This window comes from Sturnira hondurensis, unplaced genomic scaffold (genome assembly GCF_014824575.4).
Source record: "Sturnira hondurensis isolate 20B ecotype Veracruz unplaced genomic scaffold, ASM1482457v3 Scaffold0007036, whole genome shotgun sequence".
NCBI lineage: Eukaryota > Metazoa > Chordata > Mammalia > Chiroptera > Phyllostomidae > Sturnira > Sturnira hondurensis.
In genome coordinates this window covers 652,809-669,570 of record NW_028079667.1, presented here as the reverse complement: position 1 = coordinate 669,570, position 16,762 = coordinate 652,809, and the positions used below count along the sequence as shown (strand labels likewise).

The window sequence follows — 16,762 nt, the reverse complement described above, 5'->3', positions numbered from 1 at the left end:
ACAAGGAACATGTATAAAGAACACATGGACAAAACCAAAGGGAGTAGGTTTAACGGTGGGAAGCAGGGATGGGTGAGGTGGTGGGGTGAAAATGGAGACAACAGTACTTGAAGAATAAAAAGAAAAAAGAAAAAAGAAATAGATGTCATACCAAAAAACCACAAAAACATAACCTATAAAAAGTGACTATATTACATTTTTAAACTTTAATAGAAATACTATAAGCAGACCAAGAAATATACAATCAACAAAGGATGAGTATCCAGAATACGAAAAGAACTCCCAGTAACCAACCAGAAAAGCAAAGATATTAAAATTGGCATGTAGGTTATTCAGAGGGGCAAAAGACAAACAAATAGAGAAAAACAGATGGTAAATATACCCATGAAAATATGCTTTAATCTCATTTGTTTAAGAAATAAAATAAAATCTCAGTGAGATAAATCTGATGGATGTGAGATGAATCTCACATCCATCAGATTGGCAAGCAAGAATGTAGAAAAAAACAAACTTGGAAACACTGCTAATGAATAGATTGACCGATAAAACCACTTTAAAAAGCCATTTGACAAATACCTAGTAAAGATGAAAAAAGTATAATTCTCTATGTAGGTAAATAAAATAGAGAAACTTTATACATAAGTAGATACATAAAGAATTCACAGCAACAGCTTATGTTAGCAAAAACAGATACAACCTAATTGTCAACTTGGTAAAAAAACAATAGATCACCGAACATTAATTCTACAGAATGATATGTAGCACTTAAATACAGTAACAGTTAACATAAATAAATTTCAAAAACAAAATATTGAATAAAAAGAGCATTGTAAAATCATCAATATATTCAGCAGGATATTTTTATCTATATAATACTATACATATATTTCAGAATACTATATATTGTTTATGGATATATATGTATGTGTATATACACAATCACACAAAAAGATTAAAAGTTGAAAACACCCTGACTGGTGTAGCTCAGTGGATTGTGAGTTGTTCTGTAAGCTGGATCACCAGTTCACTTCCCAGTCTGGGCACACGCCTGGGTTGCAGGCTGGATCCCCAGGGTAGGCATGCGAGAGGCAACTAATAGATGTTTCTTTTGCACATTGATGTTTCTCTCCCTCTCTTTTTCCCTCCTTTCCCTCTTTCTAAAAATAAATAAATATTAAAAATAGAAAGAAGGTTGAGGAACATATCAGAATGGTTACATAAAGAACTTTATCTGTTGTGTTTTATTTCTTTAAAAAATCTGAAATATATATGGCAAAATGTAAGCATTTAATAGAACTGGATGGTAGATGCATAAATGTTTGTTATGTTATATTCTATTGTTTTCTGTATGTTTGAAATATTTCATGTCTCAATAAAAAAAATTTAAGAACACAAAAATTATGTTTCTACTTCCAGTTCCTATTTACTTCTCTTCCCTGCTTTTTCCAAATTCCTTGTATAAATTTTATTTACTATTTTATTTTCCCACTTCTAACTCACTCCTTTGAGACTGCAATCTGGATTCCAAGGTAAAAACTATACACAACTGTTCTCCTTAAGTCACTGATGATGTCCATATTCTAAATCCCAGAGATACATTTCTGCCCTTATCTGGTTTCATATCTCACCAAATTCTAACACTGCTACCCACTCCCCTAACCCTTCTAAAAATGAAATTTTCCTCCTGTCTCCCAGCCTTTTTCTTCTCAGTCTCTTTTACCAACTGTTCCTTTACTATCCCATAACTACTGGTCTACCTTGGGTTCTATCCCAGCACTTCCCTTCTCATTCTTCACTCACCCTAAGTGACTCATCTAATCTTTTTTTATCTAATTGTTTCACCTATTCTAAAGACTCCAAAATCTTTATCTTCAGGCTGGTTCTCCTCTCCAATTTCATATAGCCAGCTGTTGGCTATTCTATTCTTCTGGCCAGTTCACTTCTGTCCCAGTTTAGTGAACAAAAATAAACTAATTTTCTCCTCTGACCCTAGTGCTAGGTTTTTGGACCAACTTATCATTAAAAACAACTAATAATGCTGAATTTAAAAAGGAAAAAGCCTTGGTAGCAATGAACAGTTGACAGTTTAGCAAGCTAAAACTCAAGAGAAAATAAATATCTAGAGAGGTAAACATATATAAAGTACTTTTTGGCTGGGAGTACATTTCTCATTCTTGAAAAATCTAGAACTTTCATTAAGACAGTCTCATGAGGCAGAAGAAAAATGAAACCACAGCCCTGAGCATATACAAGTGGGAAGAAAATCTAATAGAAAGCTCTCCCTTTAGTTAAGTTGGGGGGGCACTTCAAAAGCTTTATCTTGACAGTGAGAAAACCAAAAGTTAACTAGTCCTCATAGGTCTTGCAGCCTAGGTTGGTATTACCTGAGTGGCCTAGGAAATCCCAACTTGACTCTGGATTAATGGGATCCCAAATAAATTGCACCCATAGGGCTTGGCAAAAAATAAGTTTTCTCTTAAAGAAATTATCTTCTTCCTAGGCTTCAAATTCCTATAATTCTGTTATGTACAACACAACAGAAAGTCAATGATAATCATGAACACAGAAAACATTGTACCATGTACAAGAATGAGCAGAGCAAAAGTGCCAGGCCAACAAAGACTTAAAATATTGGGATTAGACTATGAAATAATTGTTTCTTATGTTCAAAGAAATAGGAGATAGGTGAAAACATCTGTAGAAAAAAAAATTATAAAAAACCACACAGCCAAGAACCAAATAGAACTTGTAGAAAAGAAACATTAAAAACTCAATGGGCCCTGGCTGGTGTAGCTCAGTGGATTGAGCGCAAGCCTGCAAACCAGAGTATTGCAGTTCGATTCCCAGTCAGGGCACATGCCTGGGTTGCAGGCCAGTTCCCAGCAGGGGACCCACGAGAGGCAACCATTCATTGATGTTTCTCTCCTTCTCTCCTTCCCTTCCCCTCTAAAGATAAATAAATAAAATCTTAAAAAACAAACAAACAAAAAAACCTCAATGGATGAATGTTAACTAAAGTTACTATGGTAATCATTTCACAACACATGTGAAGCAGTCATTACGCTGTATACCTAAAATGTGTACAGTGCTGTATGTCAACTCTATCTTAATACAACTGGGGGAAAAACCCTTAATGAACACTTTTATTTGCAAATTAAATACAGGCAAAGAGAGAATTGTTGAAACAGAAAACAAGTCAGAAAAACTAATCCAGAATAAAGCCTGGAAAGATGAACATATGGACAAAACAGAAGAACAAGTAAGAGAAAGATAAATCATATGACAGAGATCTGAATCTGAGTTTAGAAAGGAGAAAATGTGGCGGAGCAGTATTTGAAGAGACATAGCTGGGATTTTCCAGAAATGATGATGGATATCAACCTAGATTCCAGAAGCCTAACAAGTATCAAACAGAATAAATAAAAAGAAATCCATACTCAACACACCATAGTGAAAGAAAGAATACAGTGAGTCCTCAATTCTCCCTCCATTATTTCTCTAGAAGCACATAATAATTTAGTGAGTACAAAAGGAATTTCTTAAATCAACCTTTTCATACTCTACCTCCATCACTGTTGCCCTCCTCTGTAATAATGTCCAGTAGTCTCTCAAAAGCATTTTCAAAAGCAACAATTTTCTGGATGGCTCCATTGCTTCTTGTCAGTGCCTGCAGCAGTAAGACACCCTTATGGGGAGAAAAGACAATGTTTAGTGGAGTACAACTTTTATAAGACATTTTAAAATTATTTTTAAAAACATAAAATTTTAGAATAGGTAGAAATTTCACAAGTCCAACTACTTTAATTTATAGATAAGAAAAACAAGTACTGAGAAAATGACCAATACGCCTCCTTATGGTTAATCTCAAAGGGACAGAGACTAGACTAAACTCCATGTCTACCAATGCCTAACTCAGTTCTCTTTTCACCATGCAATATATTCAACAATTCTTGCATATTCATCTATCATTACACAATTTTCATGGTAATGTAATAGTTGAGCATGATTACATGTATCTCAGAAATGCCTCTGCACATGCTTCACAATGTAATTACATGCAAGTGTGAATTCGAGAGTATAAGTCAACACACATCACCACATTCTAGTAGAGAAAGTTGGGTATTCTCATAAATCCCAAATTCCCAAAATTCAATTATTAGGTGATTGGGAAGAAATGAGAATTCACACCTCTAAATGGCATATCTGGCATGAGACAATTTACGGTAGTTTTTGCTTCTGATTTTTAGCTTTCCTAAGCTCCTGTTATGCTGGATTTTATTTATATAATTCTGCAACTCTTACCACTCAAGAAAAACTCAATGATACCCATTTATGCTTCTTTCACTATCAAACAGCAAGTATTTATGAGCCCCAAAGAGCCCTACAATACCACAGTGTTCAAAGAGACACAAATATTTTATGGGAAAAAAAACAAACAAAAAACAAGTATTACTTCAGAGAAAAAGGAATAGCAAACAGATAGTTCCAAAGTTCCAAAGAGGGAAATTAGCTATTGACTATCAGTACTGGGCAGATGATACTCATGGAAGACAAAAGTGTCCGTGGCCTTATTGGGCCTGCTCTCCTCATTCTCCTGTCAAGTCTCAACAGTAAGATGAGAAAGACAAAAGTGATTATTTTTAGACATGAAATTCTCCTACTTAATCCTACCAAATTGAGTTTAACTGCTAATAAAGGGAGGAAGGAATAGAATAGGAAGCATACTGAGGTTCTGAGTTACAGGATAAAGTGGGTTTTAAAAACGGTTGTCCTACTCACTAGTTGTGCAACTTTAAGCAAATTATGTAAGTTCTGAGTATTAGTAAATCCACGTGTAAAACAAAGTTAATATTTTTGTCACAGGGTTTCTCCGAGGACAAAAGGAGATAAATAACTTTTATAAAACATACTATGTACATTTTACAAGGTCTGTCCAGAAAAAGTCCAGCCATTGTTAATATAACGAGAATGGTATTCGTGGCACCCATGTAACCTTACAGCCAAGGACAGTGGACTGGAATACTCATGTGTGAACAGTGATGACTTCACTGTACTAGTCTGTGGGGGTGGTGTGTACTAAATGAGCATGTGTACTATGTGGCTGTTGCATTCAAAATGACTGTGTGGACAAATGAATCTGCATCAAATTTTGTGTTAGACTTGAACATTTTTCCACAGAAACTATTTGGGTATCAGAAGGCTGCAGCTATGGGGAACAGGTGATTGGCAGCTTCATCACAACAACGTACCCACTCATGCATCACGACTCATGCAGTTCTTTGTGAAATATTGAATCACCCAGGTGACTCGGCATCTCCCACTTCCACAGCCCAGATTTGTGCCCTGCAACTTCTGGCTTTTCCCAAAACTAAAATCACCTTTGAAAGAGAGGAGATTTCAGACTGCAGATGAGATTCAGGAAAATATGATAGGGCAGCAGATGGTGATTAGGAGAACTGTGCAAGCTTCCAACACGCCTACTTTGAAGGGGGCTGAGGCATCATTGTCCCATGTACAAAGTTTTTGTATCTTGTTATCTTCTTCAATAAATGGAAAAATAAATACTTTCCATATTACATGGCGGGATTCCCCCTGGACAGACATTGCATGCTACTTTTAATTTCTCAATGTTAGTTTCTTTTACCTGACCATTAAGAAATATGTTGCTGCCCTGGCCGGGTGGATCAGTGGTTGGAGCATTGCTCCCCTACACCAAACGTTGTTGATTAGATTCCCGGTCAGGGCACATGCCTAAATTGCACGTTTGCTCTCCAGGTGGGATGTGTATAGGAGGCAATCGATTGATGCTTCCCTCCCTTCCTTCCTCTTTCTCTATAAAAATTGGTAAAAATATCCTCAGGTGAGGATTATAAAAAAATCTGTTAAAATAAAAGAAATACATTGCTCTAATCAAACACATCCATTAAAATGCTATTAAGAATAAAAATAGCCCTGGCTGGTGTAGTTCAGTGGATTGAGCACAGGCCTGCAAACCAGAGGATTGCGGTTCGATTCCCAGTCAGGGCACATGCCTGGGTTGCAGGCCAGGTCCCAGGAGGGGACTCACGAGAGGTAACCATACATTGATGTTTCTCTCCCTCTCTCCTTCCCTTCCCCTCTAAAGATAAATAAATAAGAATCTTAAAAAAAAAAAAAGAATAAAAGTATGCTCACTGGTCATTGAAAGTAAGTGGGTACCAATTCCTTATTTTAAAAACATAACTAAAGGGCTAATTTATTTATTTGGTCTTCTTTCATGTATAAAATATATTTCAGAATAAATAAAATAAGACTACTTGATGCAGTAAATTCTTTGTGTAAGATTATAACTTAATAAATGTGGAATAATTATAAAATTATAAAAATCATTTTTTGATTGTTAACAAAATAACCAATTTAGGCAATGCCCATCAATGGATGATCACATGAAATGGATAAATCTGAGTTAAGGTTGGTAGAGAGCTTCGCAATGGAGGGTTCCAGCTGTCACTACCTGAATCAAACCCAGTGATCACTAAAAGTCAGACAGCCAGATATTACACATTTCCTGATGTATTGCAATAAGTACACTGATCACCTAGGAAATATCCTAGCAAAAAGGTAAACTGGAACCTAATCAAGCCCTTTAGATTAAGTTAAATAACAATCAAATGTAATGAGAGAAACCTTGACTGGATCCTGATTTGCAGAAAGCAACTGTAAAAGACATTTCTGAGACAACTGGGAAACCAGGATGTGTAATGGTTATCCTATTCAAACTATGGGCTTAGATACCATTGTTAACTTGTTAAATGTGCCAATGATGTTGTCATATAAGAAAGTGTGTGTGTATTTTTCGACATGTATACTGAAGTATGTAATGGTGAAATTATACTGATGGTTTGATTGCTTTTAAATACTCCAGTCAAAAAATCAAAGGAGAGTGGTGAGGAGAGGCACAAATAAAGCAATTGTAACAAAATCTTAAAAATTGATGGATTCAGGGGGGTGGGTTTGTCTGTGTTCTCTCTTTAATTTCATTTAAGAATGAAATTATAGTCTATCACTTAGAACTGAACTTGTAGTTAATTCATAAATAGTTTTCTGAAACTTTAAAAATAATTTTTAAGCACTAAGTAACAAATAAATGTGATAGTGTCATGCACTTATAATAAATGACAACTAGTTCTCTATATCCAGATCAATGTTTTAAATATAACACAACTGGGGCTAAAAATCTTTACCAATATGTTCCCAGAGAGGCTAGTCTGTGTTGATAACTGTCACTGAAATCAGTTAGAAAGTTGATCGCCCTGGCTGGTGTGGCTCAATGGATTGAGCACCAGCCCGCAGACTGAAAGGCTGCCAGTTCAGTTCCCTGTCAGGGCACATATCTGCATTATGGGACAGGTTCCCAGCTGAGGGCATGTGAAAGGCAACTGACTGATGTATCTCTTGCACATCAATGTTTCTCCCTCTCTTCCCCATTCTCTTAAATAAATAAAAAAATAAATTTTATTTTTAAAAAAAGGAAGAAGGGAAAGAAAAGAGAATTTTTAAAGAAGGCTAAAGAAAACAAAAGACATAAAAGAGGGGGGAAAAGTAGTACATTGTTCCCGGCAGTCACAGAGTAAGACTAATCACTGCCAGAGGTTTGAGTTCCTTGCCTCTGGTTGCTGCTGTCAACTGCGGTATGTTACGGCTGATATAACACTCTATAGTGTAATATATAACCTTACCTAATGTTACAAGTGAGTATCCATAAGAATTCCAAATAAACAGGTTTATAGAAATCAAAGAAAAGATAACTAGAAAGCATGTAAAAACCAAGAATTTAGACGCTACACCAAAAATAAGTTAATCCCTAACCATAAATTTGATGAAAAATGACATAAACAAGGTTAGGAGCAGGAAAGAAGAGTAGAAACCTAAAAAAATGGTTTGAGAATCAGGACAATACAGTTAGTTATACAAAACAAAAAAAATTTATCTGGAAATGAAACTAAATGGTAATGATACTAACACCACCCCAGGAAGAATTTATTAGTTTGTATGATATCATCTTATTTAAACTGAAGGCTAAGAGGGAAAGTTAGAAACAAGGTTTATGATAAACAGTAATATTTTAGTCAAGGAAAAATACTCACATTAAATAGGTATCCATTTAAATAAAACAACTCTTAAAAGAAGATTAAAGATAAACACGCTCATCTCATGAATTACATTACTATGTTATTTCACCACTCATGATACTGCATTGACATATATACTACAAATTTTTAAATGCAAAGCTAAAAAATTGTCTGTATGGACTAGAAGTCAAAGGCATTTCAGTTTTTTCTCTGCTTTGCTGCTAACCAGTTGTGAAGCCAAGATCAATCCAAATGATATTTAGTAGCACTTAGGATGAGTAAGGCACAGATTCAAAATCAAAATACAATTATAAGTAAGACATCACTAACAAAGAAGTCACTTAGTTTCCATGAATTTTGGGCATCTCAGTGTAATGTGGAGATTAAATTAGTGTGATATGCTCTCCTAGCTCTAGAATTTAATTGCTGTTAAATATTACAGTTTTGATACAGCTGTAAATAATAGAGAACAATATTCAAGTAACAAAACATCACATTAACACAATATATTCAACTTATATGCAAATATTAAAATAAATCAGAATGGAAAACAACTGCAGAGCAAATCACGCTCTATAGTTAAATAGAGATTACAAGAAAGAACCACTGAAAATGTGTTCAATCAAATGAAGGGAGGATTCCAAATGCAATGTTTTAAGTTTACATAGTTCAATGTGCAAACTTTACACTCTAGGGATGTTTCCTCTACTCCCTCTTGAGACAGACTTTTAGAAGAGAATGGAAGGAATCCTAAACTTGTGGAATGCATAAATATGAATAGCAAATTCATTTGTCTAAGTCAGAATACTAGGTAGGCAGGAAAAAAAGAAATACTATGGTCTTGTATGTAACTTAAAAATGTCTGAAAGATTGGCATTAGCCCAATTTTCCAAATCCAACTCCTTATGACTATAAGTAAGGGTCAACAGATATTTGATCTGCATACAGAGAAAAAAGCTGCACTGAGGCTTCTTTTTCAAAGTTAACTTACATCATTACGTATAACCTCCCTGGAATCTGCTAATAAGTCCATCAATCTTGAAACACCTAGAACACAAACATGTGAAAAATACTAGCAGATCAAAAACACAAATGGTGATTCAAATCATAAAAAATGTATTACACTTGATTTCAGTCCTCTTCTTTAGGAACAATCCTCACTTTTAAATCAAAGTGTTGTAAGGAAGGTAAGTCACTTACCCATGGGACTAACCAAAATAATCTGCTGCACCTGAGGCCCTAAGTGTTTTAGGAGAGAAGTAAGAAGCTTCACACCAGGCCAGCGGACATGGAAATCAAACTCCTGCAATATAAGAATTCAAAATATTTAACATCTATAATTTACATTAAGAAATACCAACTTAATAGTGGTACAAACAACTATAAACAAAAATTAAGCAAACTTAGAAATAAAAAAATACTTAATACAAATTGATCAAACTTATTCACTGTTAATGACTAGATAAACAGTACTTTGTAAAAATGGAAATAAGCCAACAGCATTTTAATAGAGTATATAGGTCTTAAAATAGGCATGTGAATCTCTTGCAATGATCCAACAAATTTCACTATCTTAAAAAGCTATTGTATATGATGCTTCAGCCCAACAGTAACAAAAAGAAGCTTATTAAGATAAAAAAATAGCAAGATTCTTGATTTACCTCCAATAAAGATAATAGGAGAGTGACATTTTCCTGCTGCTTAATGAAAATTTCTGTAAACTGGCTCCCCAAATCCTCACTCTGTCTTGTGGAATTTTCTTCTGTAACAGTCAAAGATAAAGCATTTCACTATGATGTTGTTATGCTAAAGTCTCCTTTTTTTGAGGGAACTAGGCAGAAACGATAATTTCCTTGGAATAGTGTGGCGAGTACCAAACTGTTCCAAGGAAAACATATCCTTAAAATAATTTTCAATGTCATTTAAATAAATTTCTATTCTTTTTTATTATTACAGTTATTGGGGTAACACTGGCTAATAACATTATATAAGCTTCAGGTGAACAACTTCGTAACACATCTGTATACTTTACTGTGTGCTAACCACCTGAAGTCTCATCTCCTTCTGTCTCTATGCATTTGACCCCCTTCACCCTCTTCATCCTCCCTGTTTTTCCCCTCTGGTAACCGCCATTAAGTTGTCTGTACTATGAGTTTTTTTTTTTTTAATAAGATTTTATTTATTTATCTCCACAGGGGAAGAGAAGGAGAGAAGGAGAGAAATATCAATGTATGGTTGCTTCTCGTGAGTCCCCTGCTGGGAACTGGCCTGCAACCCAGGCATGTGCCCTGACTAGGAATCAAACTGTGATCGTGTGGTTCGCAGGCCCGCACTCAATCCATTGAGCTACACCAGCCAGGGCCTGAGTTTGTTTTTTTATTAATTATTTGTTTATTGCTTTTTATTTCATACCCCATATGAGTGAAATCATATGGTTCTTGTCCTTTTCCATGACTTATTTTACCTAGCATAATACTCTGAAATGCCATCCATGTTGCTGAAAATGGCAAAATTCAAATCTTAATTCTTTAAATATATAAATATGGTAAGACAGTTCTTGAGGACATTTTTAGGTTAAACTTCTAATTAGGGTACAAGGAAACTTACTGAGGCGATGGAAATATCCTATCTCTAATGTGACTATGGTTACATTACTGTGTATGTATCTGCCCAAACACATAGGGATGATAAAACCCCAAGAAGTAAATTTTATTCTATGTAAATTATGCCTCAAAACTCCCTGCCTTGAAAACACTGAACATATAGTCCTTACTGACAGTGTTACTGTGTTAAATAATATTATAAAATTAACCAGTAGTTGCAGATTCTTCAGTGTCTTTCTTTAAAAAAATTAACATATATATCTTATAAGGTTATTTGACAATAAAATCAGAACTTGACATATAATCTCTCATTTAAAAAAAAAGATTTTATTTTTTAGAGAGAGAGGAAGGAAAGGAGAAAGGGGGAGAAACATCAATGTGTGGTTGCCTCTCACGTGCCCCTGACTGGGGACCTGGCCTGCAACCCAGACATGTGCCCTGACCCAGAGTTGAACCAGTGACCCCCTTGTTCGCACGCTGGCACTCAATCCACTGACCCATACCAGCTAGGGCCATTTAAGCTCTCATTTACTCTTTATAGGATTTGATATTTGTCCTTAAAACTTAAAAGTCTTTAGATTAAACTATTTGTTGTTTTTGACAAGTGTACTTTGTCAAAAAAGTATAAAGGATCAATAAAAATTACTGAAGCAACAACTGCCAAAGAAAATTATCATTTAAAGTCTGCCTATACTATAAACATGATATAGAGATGACAAATACATTACTCCTCATTCCCTAACCCACACCAGACACAGCCAACTGATCACAGCATCTGCTGCACATCAGAATCCTTTTCTACATATTGTTCCTGGCAGTGACTATAAATCAATGAAGCTGGCAATCAGGATCAAACCTATTTATTATCCCTCAAACAGTTCTTTTTCAAATGTGAGATTTTAATATTAATATAATTTAGAAATGGAAAAAAATCAGATGACAAGAAAAGCAAAGCAATCCAAAGCTAAGAGAATACATACTGTATAATTTCATTTATATAAAATTCTAGAAAAATGTAAAGTAATCTACAGTGACAAAAGCGTATATGTGATTAAAGGGACTAGAAGGAGGAGAGCAAGGTTACAAACATTTAAGTATAAGGAAACTTTTAAGTATGATCCTGTTCCAAGGATCTACAGTTCCTTCTGGTTTAATGTTGTCAGTTTTAAAAAACTGTGACAAACTAACAGCTCATGTTTGGTGGGACTCATGTAACCCCTCATGCAGCCAGGGACCACATGACAGCAGCCCTCCACCCTTTTTTAATCCAACTGTAATCCTGTAAAAACTCAAAGCCCCCAACCCTCCATGCTGGAGAGTCTCTCTACACCAGGCCACTTCCCTTTCTTGGAGAGTGAACAAAAGCTTTATTCTTTAAAAAAAAAAAAAAAAAAAAAGCTGCTAATGAGATAAACTCTACTTCCTTTAAGTGTAAAATAGCACTTCAGAACTTTAGAGGCCCACAAAAATTAGCTAAGCAATTAGCTACTTTGGTGTAGCAGTACAGTAAGCTAAAACTACTATAAACTACTACATTAATTATATCTAAAAGTTATAAACTAAAACTAGACCCATGAAGAATTATACCTCTTTTATATGTAACCAAAGATACGAGACAAACAATATACTTACTTAATTTTATTTACTTTTATTTTTTAAAGACTATTTATTTATTTTTAGAGAGAGGGAAAGGGAGGCAGAAAGAGGGGGAGAGAAACATCAATGTGTGGTTGCCTCTCCTGCACCATCTACTGGGGAAATGGCCTGCAACCTAGGCATGTGCCCTAACTGGTAATTGAACCAGCGAACCTTTGGTTTACAGGCTTGCACTCAAATCCACTAATTGAGCTACACCAGCCAATGCATAATATGCTTATTAAAAAACTTCTAGAACTAAGTATATTTTTGCATCCTATGTTTTACATACTATATGCTATATTTATTATAGTCTGTAGAAGTGACTATTGTAAGATAATGAAAAAACATAACAAGAACTAAATGGCCTATTGTTACTATAGTGAAAACAAACCTAAGACAGGTATACAGAATTAATGATTGCTTTTTAAAAAGTCCTTATATAGCCCCGAAAACATTTCAAATCTATTTATATGATTGGCTTTTAACTAAGTGTGTATATATATTTATTCTTCTAGTGTATTTACCACTATATTTTCAGGTAAAAACAATATTCAAAAATATTTGTGGACCTTCTTTTCAGAACTCCACTCCATATCAAATTCCTAACTCCTATTATGGAGGATAAAACTATTTTATAGAAAGAAGTATTCTAATAAAAGTTATCCTGGACTTCTGGCCAAGATGGAGGTGTAGGCAGACACACTGTGCCTCCTCCCACAACCAAAATAAGAAAAACAATAATTTAGAAACAAAATAACAACCAGAACTGACAGAAAAGTGAACTGTATGGATGTCTGACAATCAAGGGATAAAATAGACATTCATCCAGAGTGGTAAGTGGGGCAAAGTCGGGCAGCTGAATGGAGAGGGGTTGTGGCACAAAAAGTGATGGCACTGGGCTCAAAGGCACCTCAGGTGCGCAAGACCGAAGTGGGTGGACCCTGGGTGCGCAGGCAGTGACTGGCAGACCCCAGGCACAGGGTGGCAGCGGGTAGACCTAGCGAGGTGGCGAATGTGAAGTGAGGCACTTCGAGCAAGGCCGCTGACCGGGCGTTCCCACATTGATGTGCAGGAAAACCAGGTGAAATCGGGGAGCAAGACAAACTGCACAACCCAGGGTCCCAGCACGGGGCAATAAAGCCTCAAAACACCCACTTGAAAACATCTGTGGGGATTGAGGTGCCGGGAGAAACTCCTAGCCTCACAGGAGAGTTCGTTGGAGAGACCCACGGGGTCCTAGAATGTACATAAGCCCACCCACACGGGAATCAGCACCAGAAAGGCCCAGTTTGCTTGGAGGAAGTGGTGGAAGTGACTGAGACCCGACAGAGAGCAGAGCAAGTGCCACTGTTCCCTCCCAGACCCCGCCCCCATATACAGCATCGCAACTCAGCAACTGAGCTGCCCCGCCCTGGTGAACACCTAAGGCTCTGCTCCTCATACATAACAGGCATATCAAGACAAAAAAAATTGCCCAAATGAAAAAACAGCTCAAAGCCCCAGAGCCAGTACAGCTAAGCGACCAAAAAATAGCCAACCTATCAGATGCACGGCTCAAAGTACTGGTGATCAGGATGTTCTCAGAATTGGTTGATTTGGTTGCAAATTAGATGAAAACATGAAGGCTACACTAAGTAAAATTAAGGAAAATGCACAGGGAACCAATAGTGATGGGAAGAAAACTGGGACTCAAATCAATGAAGTGAACCAGAGGAAGAAAGAAACAACCAAACAGAAATGAATGAAGACACAAGAATTCAAAAAAAATGAGGAGAGGCTTAGGAACCTCCAGGACATCTTTAAACATTCCAACATCCGAATTATAGGGGTACCAGAAGGGGAAGAGGACAAGCAACAAGTGGAACACTTATTGAACAAATAAAGGAGAACTTCCCCAACCTGGCAAAGGCAATAGACTTCCAGGAAGTCCAGGGAGCTCAGAGGGTCCCAAAGAAAGTGGACCCAAGGAGGAACACACCAAGGCACATCATAATTACATTAGCCAAGATTAAAATGAAGGAGAGAATCCTAGAAGCAGCAAGAGATTAAGGGGTCAGTCACCTACAAAGGAGTTCCCATCAGACTGTCAGTGGATTTCTCAAAAGAGACCTTACAGGCAAGAAGGGGCTAGAAAAAAGTATTCCAAATCATGAAAAGCAAGAATCTACATCCAAGATTGCTCTATCCAGCAAGGCTTTCATTTAGAATGAAAGGGCAGATAAAGTGCTTCTCAGATAAGGTCAAGTTCAAGGAGTTCATTATCACCAAGCCCTTACTATATGAAATGTTAAAGAGACTTATCTAAGAAAAAGAAGATAAAAAATATGAACAGTAAAAAGACAGCAAATTCACAGCTATTAACAGCCACACCTAAAACAAAAGCAAACTAAGCAGGCACTTAAAACAGGAGTGGAGCCACAGAAATGGAGATCACATGGAAGGTTAGCAACAGGAGGAGTGGGAGGAGGAGAGAGGGGGAGAAGGTACAGAGAATAGTATCATAGATGGTAGGTAGAAAATAGTGGAAGGGCAAGAGTAGTGTGGGAAACACACAAGCTAAAGAATTTGTAACACATGAACATGAACTAAATGGGGGGAATGTGGGTGGGAAGGGAAGTGCAGGATGGAGGGGAATGAAAGGAGGAAATGGAACAACTGTAATAGCATAATCAATAAAATATATTTTTTAAAAAAGTTGTCCTAACTCAGAGTAAGGGAATATTAAGTTATCTTCTTTTGTACCATGGTTAATTAGTTAAACAAGTACACTTATATTTTTAAATGCTTGTCTGCATTTTCTATAAACTCTTTATGTAAATTATAAATTTTAATAAAGAATCTAGTTAGGAAAATGGCCGTAATTTATTAATCTGAAATCTATGAAATATATAGAAAAAGGAAAAAAAAGAATGTATCCAAAAATACCGTTATCCTACTTACTAGATGACAGTATATAAGTTACAGGTCTCTAGGCTTCCATTTTTAGAAAACAGAAAAATACCACATACCTCAAGGTTGCTATGAAGATCAAGTAAGATAATGGACATAAAAGCACTGTAAGTTTTATTATTCCACACAAGTACGATGACACAATGGCAGAAATAACTACTGATCTGTGCTAGCCACCAGGTAACAGCTTACTGTCATAAGAATCACGGTATAGGGCTTAGGTGTTTTCTGTTTTCAAACAAGGGACTCAAACGTCACAAAAGGTAATACTACACACCTTAATAAGTTAGTTTCTTTGTTAGTTTTTTGTTAGGTGTAGGCAACTCTGTTGTGTACCATTTTAAACTGCCTGTAGATAAGAATATTCTCTTCCTTATTTTATTTTATTTTTTCATTATTTTTAAATCCTCACCTGAGGATATGTTTATTGATTCTGCTGGGGGGTGGGGGGAATGCTGTGAGAGAGAGAGAGACATCCATCAATTGCCTCCCGTATGCACCCCAACAGGGAACTGGATGACAACCTAGGTACGTGCCCTCCTCACAGATGGAACCTGCAACTTTTTGTGTATGAGATGATGCTCCAGCCAACTGAGCCACCCAGCCAGGACTTCCCTTCCTTATTTAAAAAAGTTGAGGACCTCAGAAAAAATAGTAAAACAAAATAAAATAAAACTTAGTAACTTAAATTATGAGTTAAAGAAATATGAATGTTAAAAGTAAATGGAACTTGAAACAGACTACCAAAAAAAAAAAAGAAATACAATATTGGTGAGTTCTATGAATTACTATTAAAAATGTTAGTAACCAGATGTTATTGAACATGCATAATTTTAAAGGGACAATATCAACATTTAAGTATTCTCCGAACTGAAAAACTTTCCAGTTCTTACTGTATATGGGTAAAATTCATATGCATACAGATGTATGTATACATATTCAAATACTATTTTTATTTTTAAATAAATTATCTCAAATTTTTCTAGAAAGCACATGAAAAGTAAGTTAAATTGATTGTTCTACAATGATCAGATATTCCTTTTTTAATTAAGGAACTCTTATACAGTGAAACGAATCTCGATCTACGAGCCAGAAGAAGCATCACTTGACAGTGTCCTTTTATATTACCAGAATGTATGCCTCAAAGCATCATGCACATGTAAATACAGTATTTTACCTTCAACATCATCTGAAAAGGTAGACAAAAATAAATAAATAAATAAATAAATAAATATGTAAATATGGGTGATGATGAAAACAGTTTATGTAGAATAAAATAAATAAAAGCTTAAAATGTCAAATAAGCAATATAATCTTTTGACAGAAGAGACTCACATTCATTTTACTTGATAGCAAAAGACATACAGCATATACTATATATTCAGTATGATAAGGCAGATTTTTTTCAATAAATTAAAGGGTTATAAAATATTTCCAAGGTAAATAACTCAGAGGAAGTTC

At 35.7% G+C, this 16,762-nt stretch overlaps 1 protein-coding gene across 4 annotated transcripts in view; it reads right to left on the bottom strand.

The window, feature by feature from the left end:
• USO1 (USO1 vesicle transport factor) overlaps positions 1-16,762 on the bottom strand; it is a 71,106-nt gene that overhangs the window by 33,380 nt on the left and 20,964 nt on the right. For 2 of the 4 annotated variants that reach the window (XM_037050947.1, XM_037050950.1), the window contains exons 5-9: positions 16,479-16,490; positions 9,773-9,873; positions 9,312-9,414; positions 9,103-9,158; positions 3,565-3,685 (exon numbers count right to left, since the gene is read on the bottom strand). In XM_037050947.1, the coding sequence (XP_036906842.1) occupies positions 3,565-3,685; positions 9,103-9,158; positions 9,312-9,414; positions 9,773-9,873; positions 16,479-16,490 (393 nt within the window). The remainder of the gene's footprint in view (positions 1-3,564; positions 3,686-9,102; positions 9,159-9,311; positions 9,415-9,772; positions 9,874-16,478; positions 16,491-16,762) is intronic. The other 2 variants (XM_037050949.1, XM_037050951.1) reach the window with 1 other exon arrangement.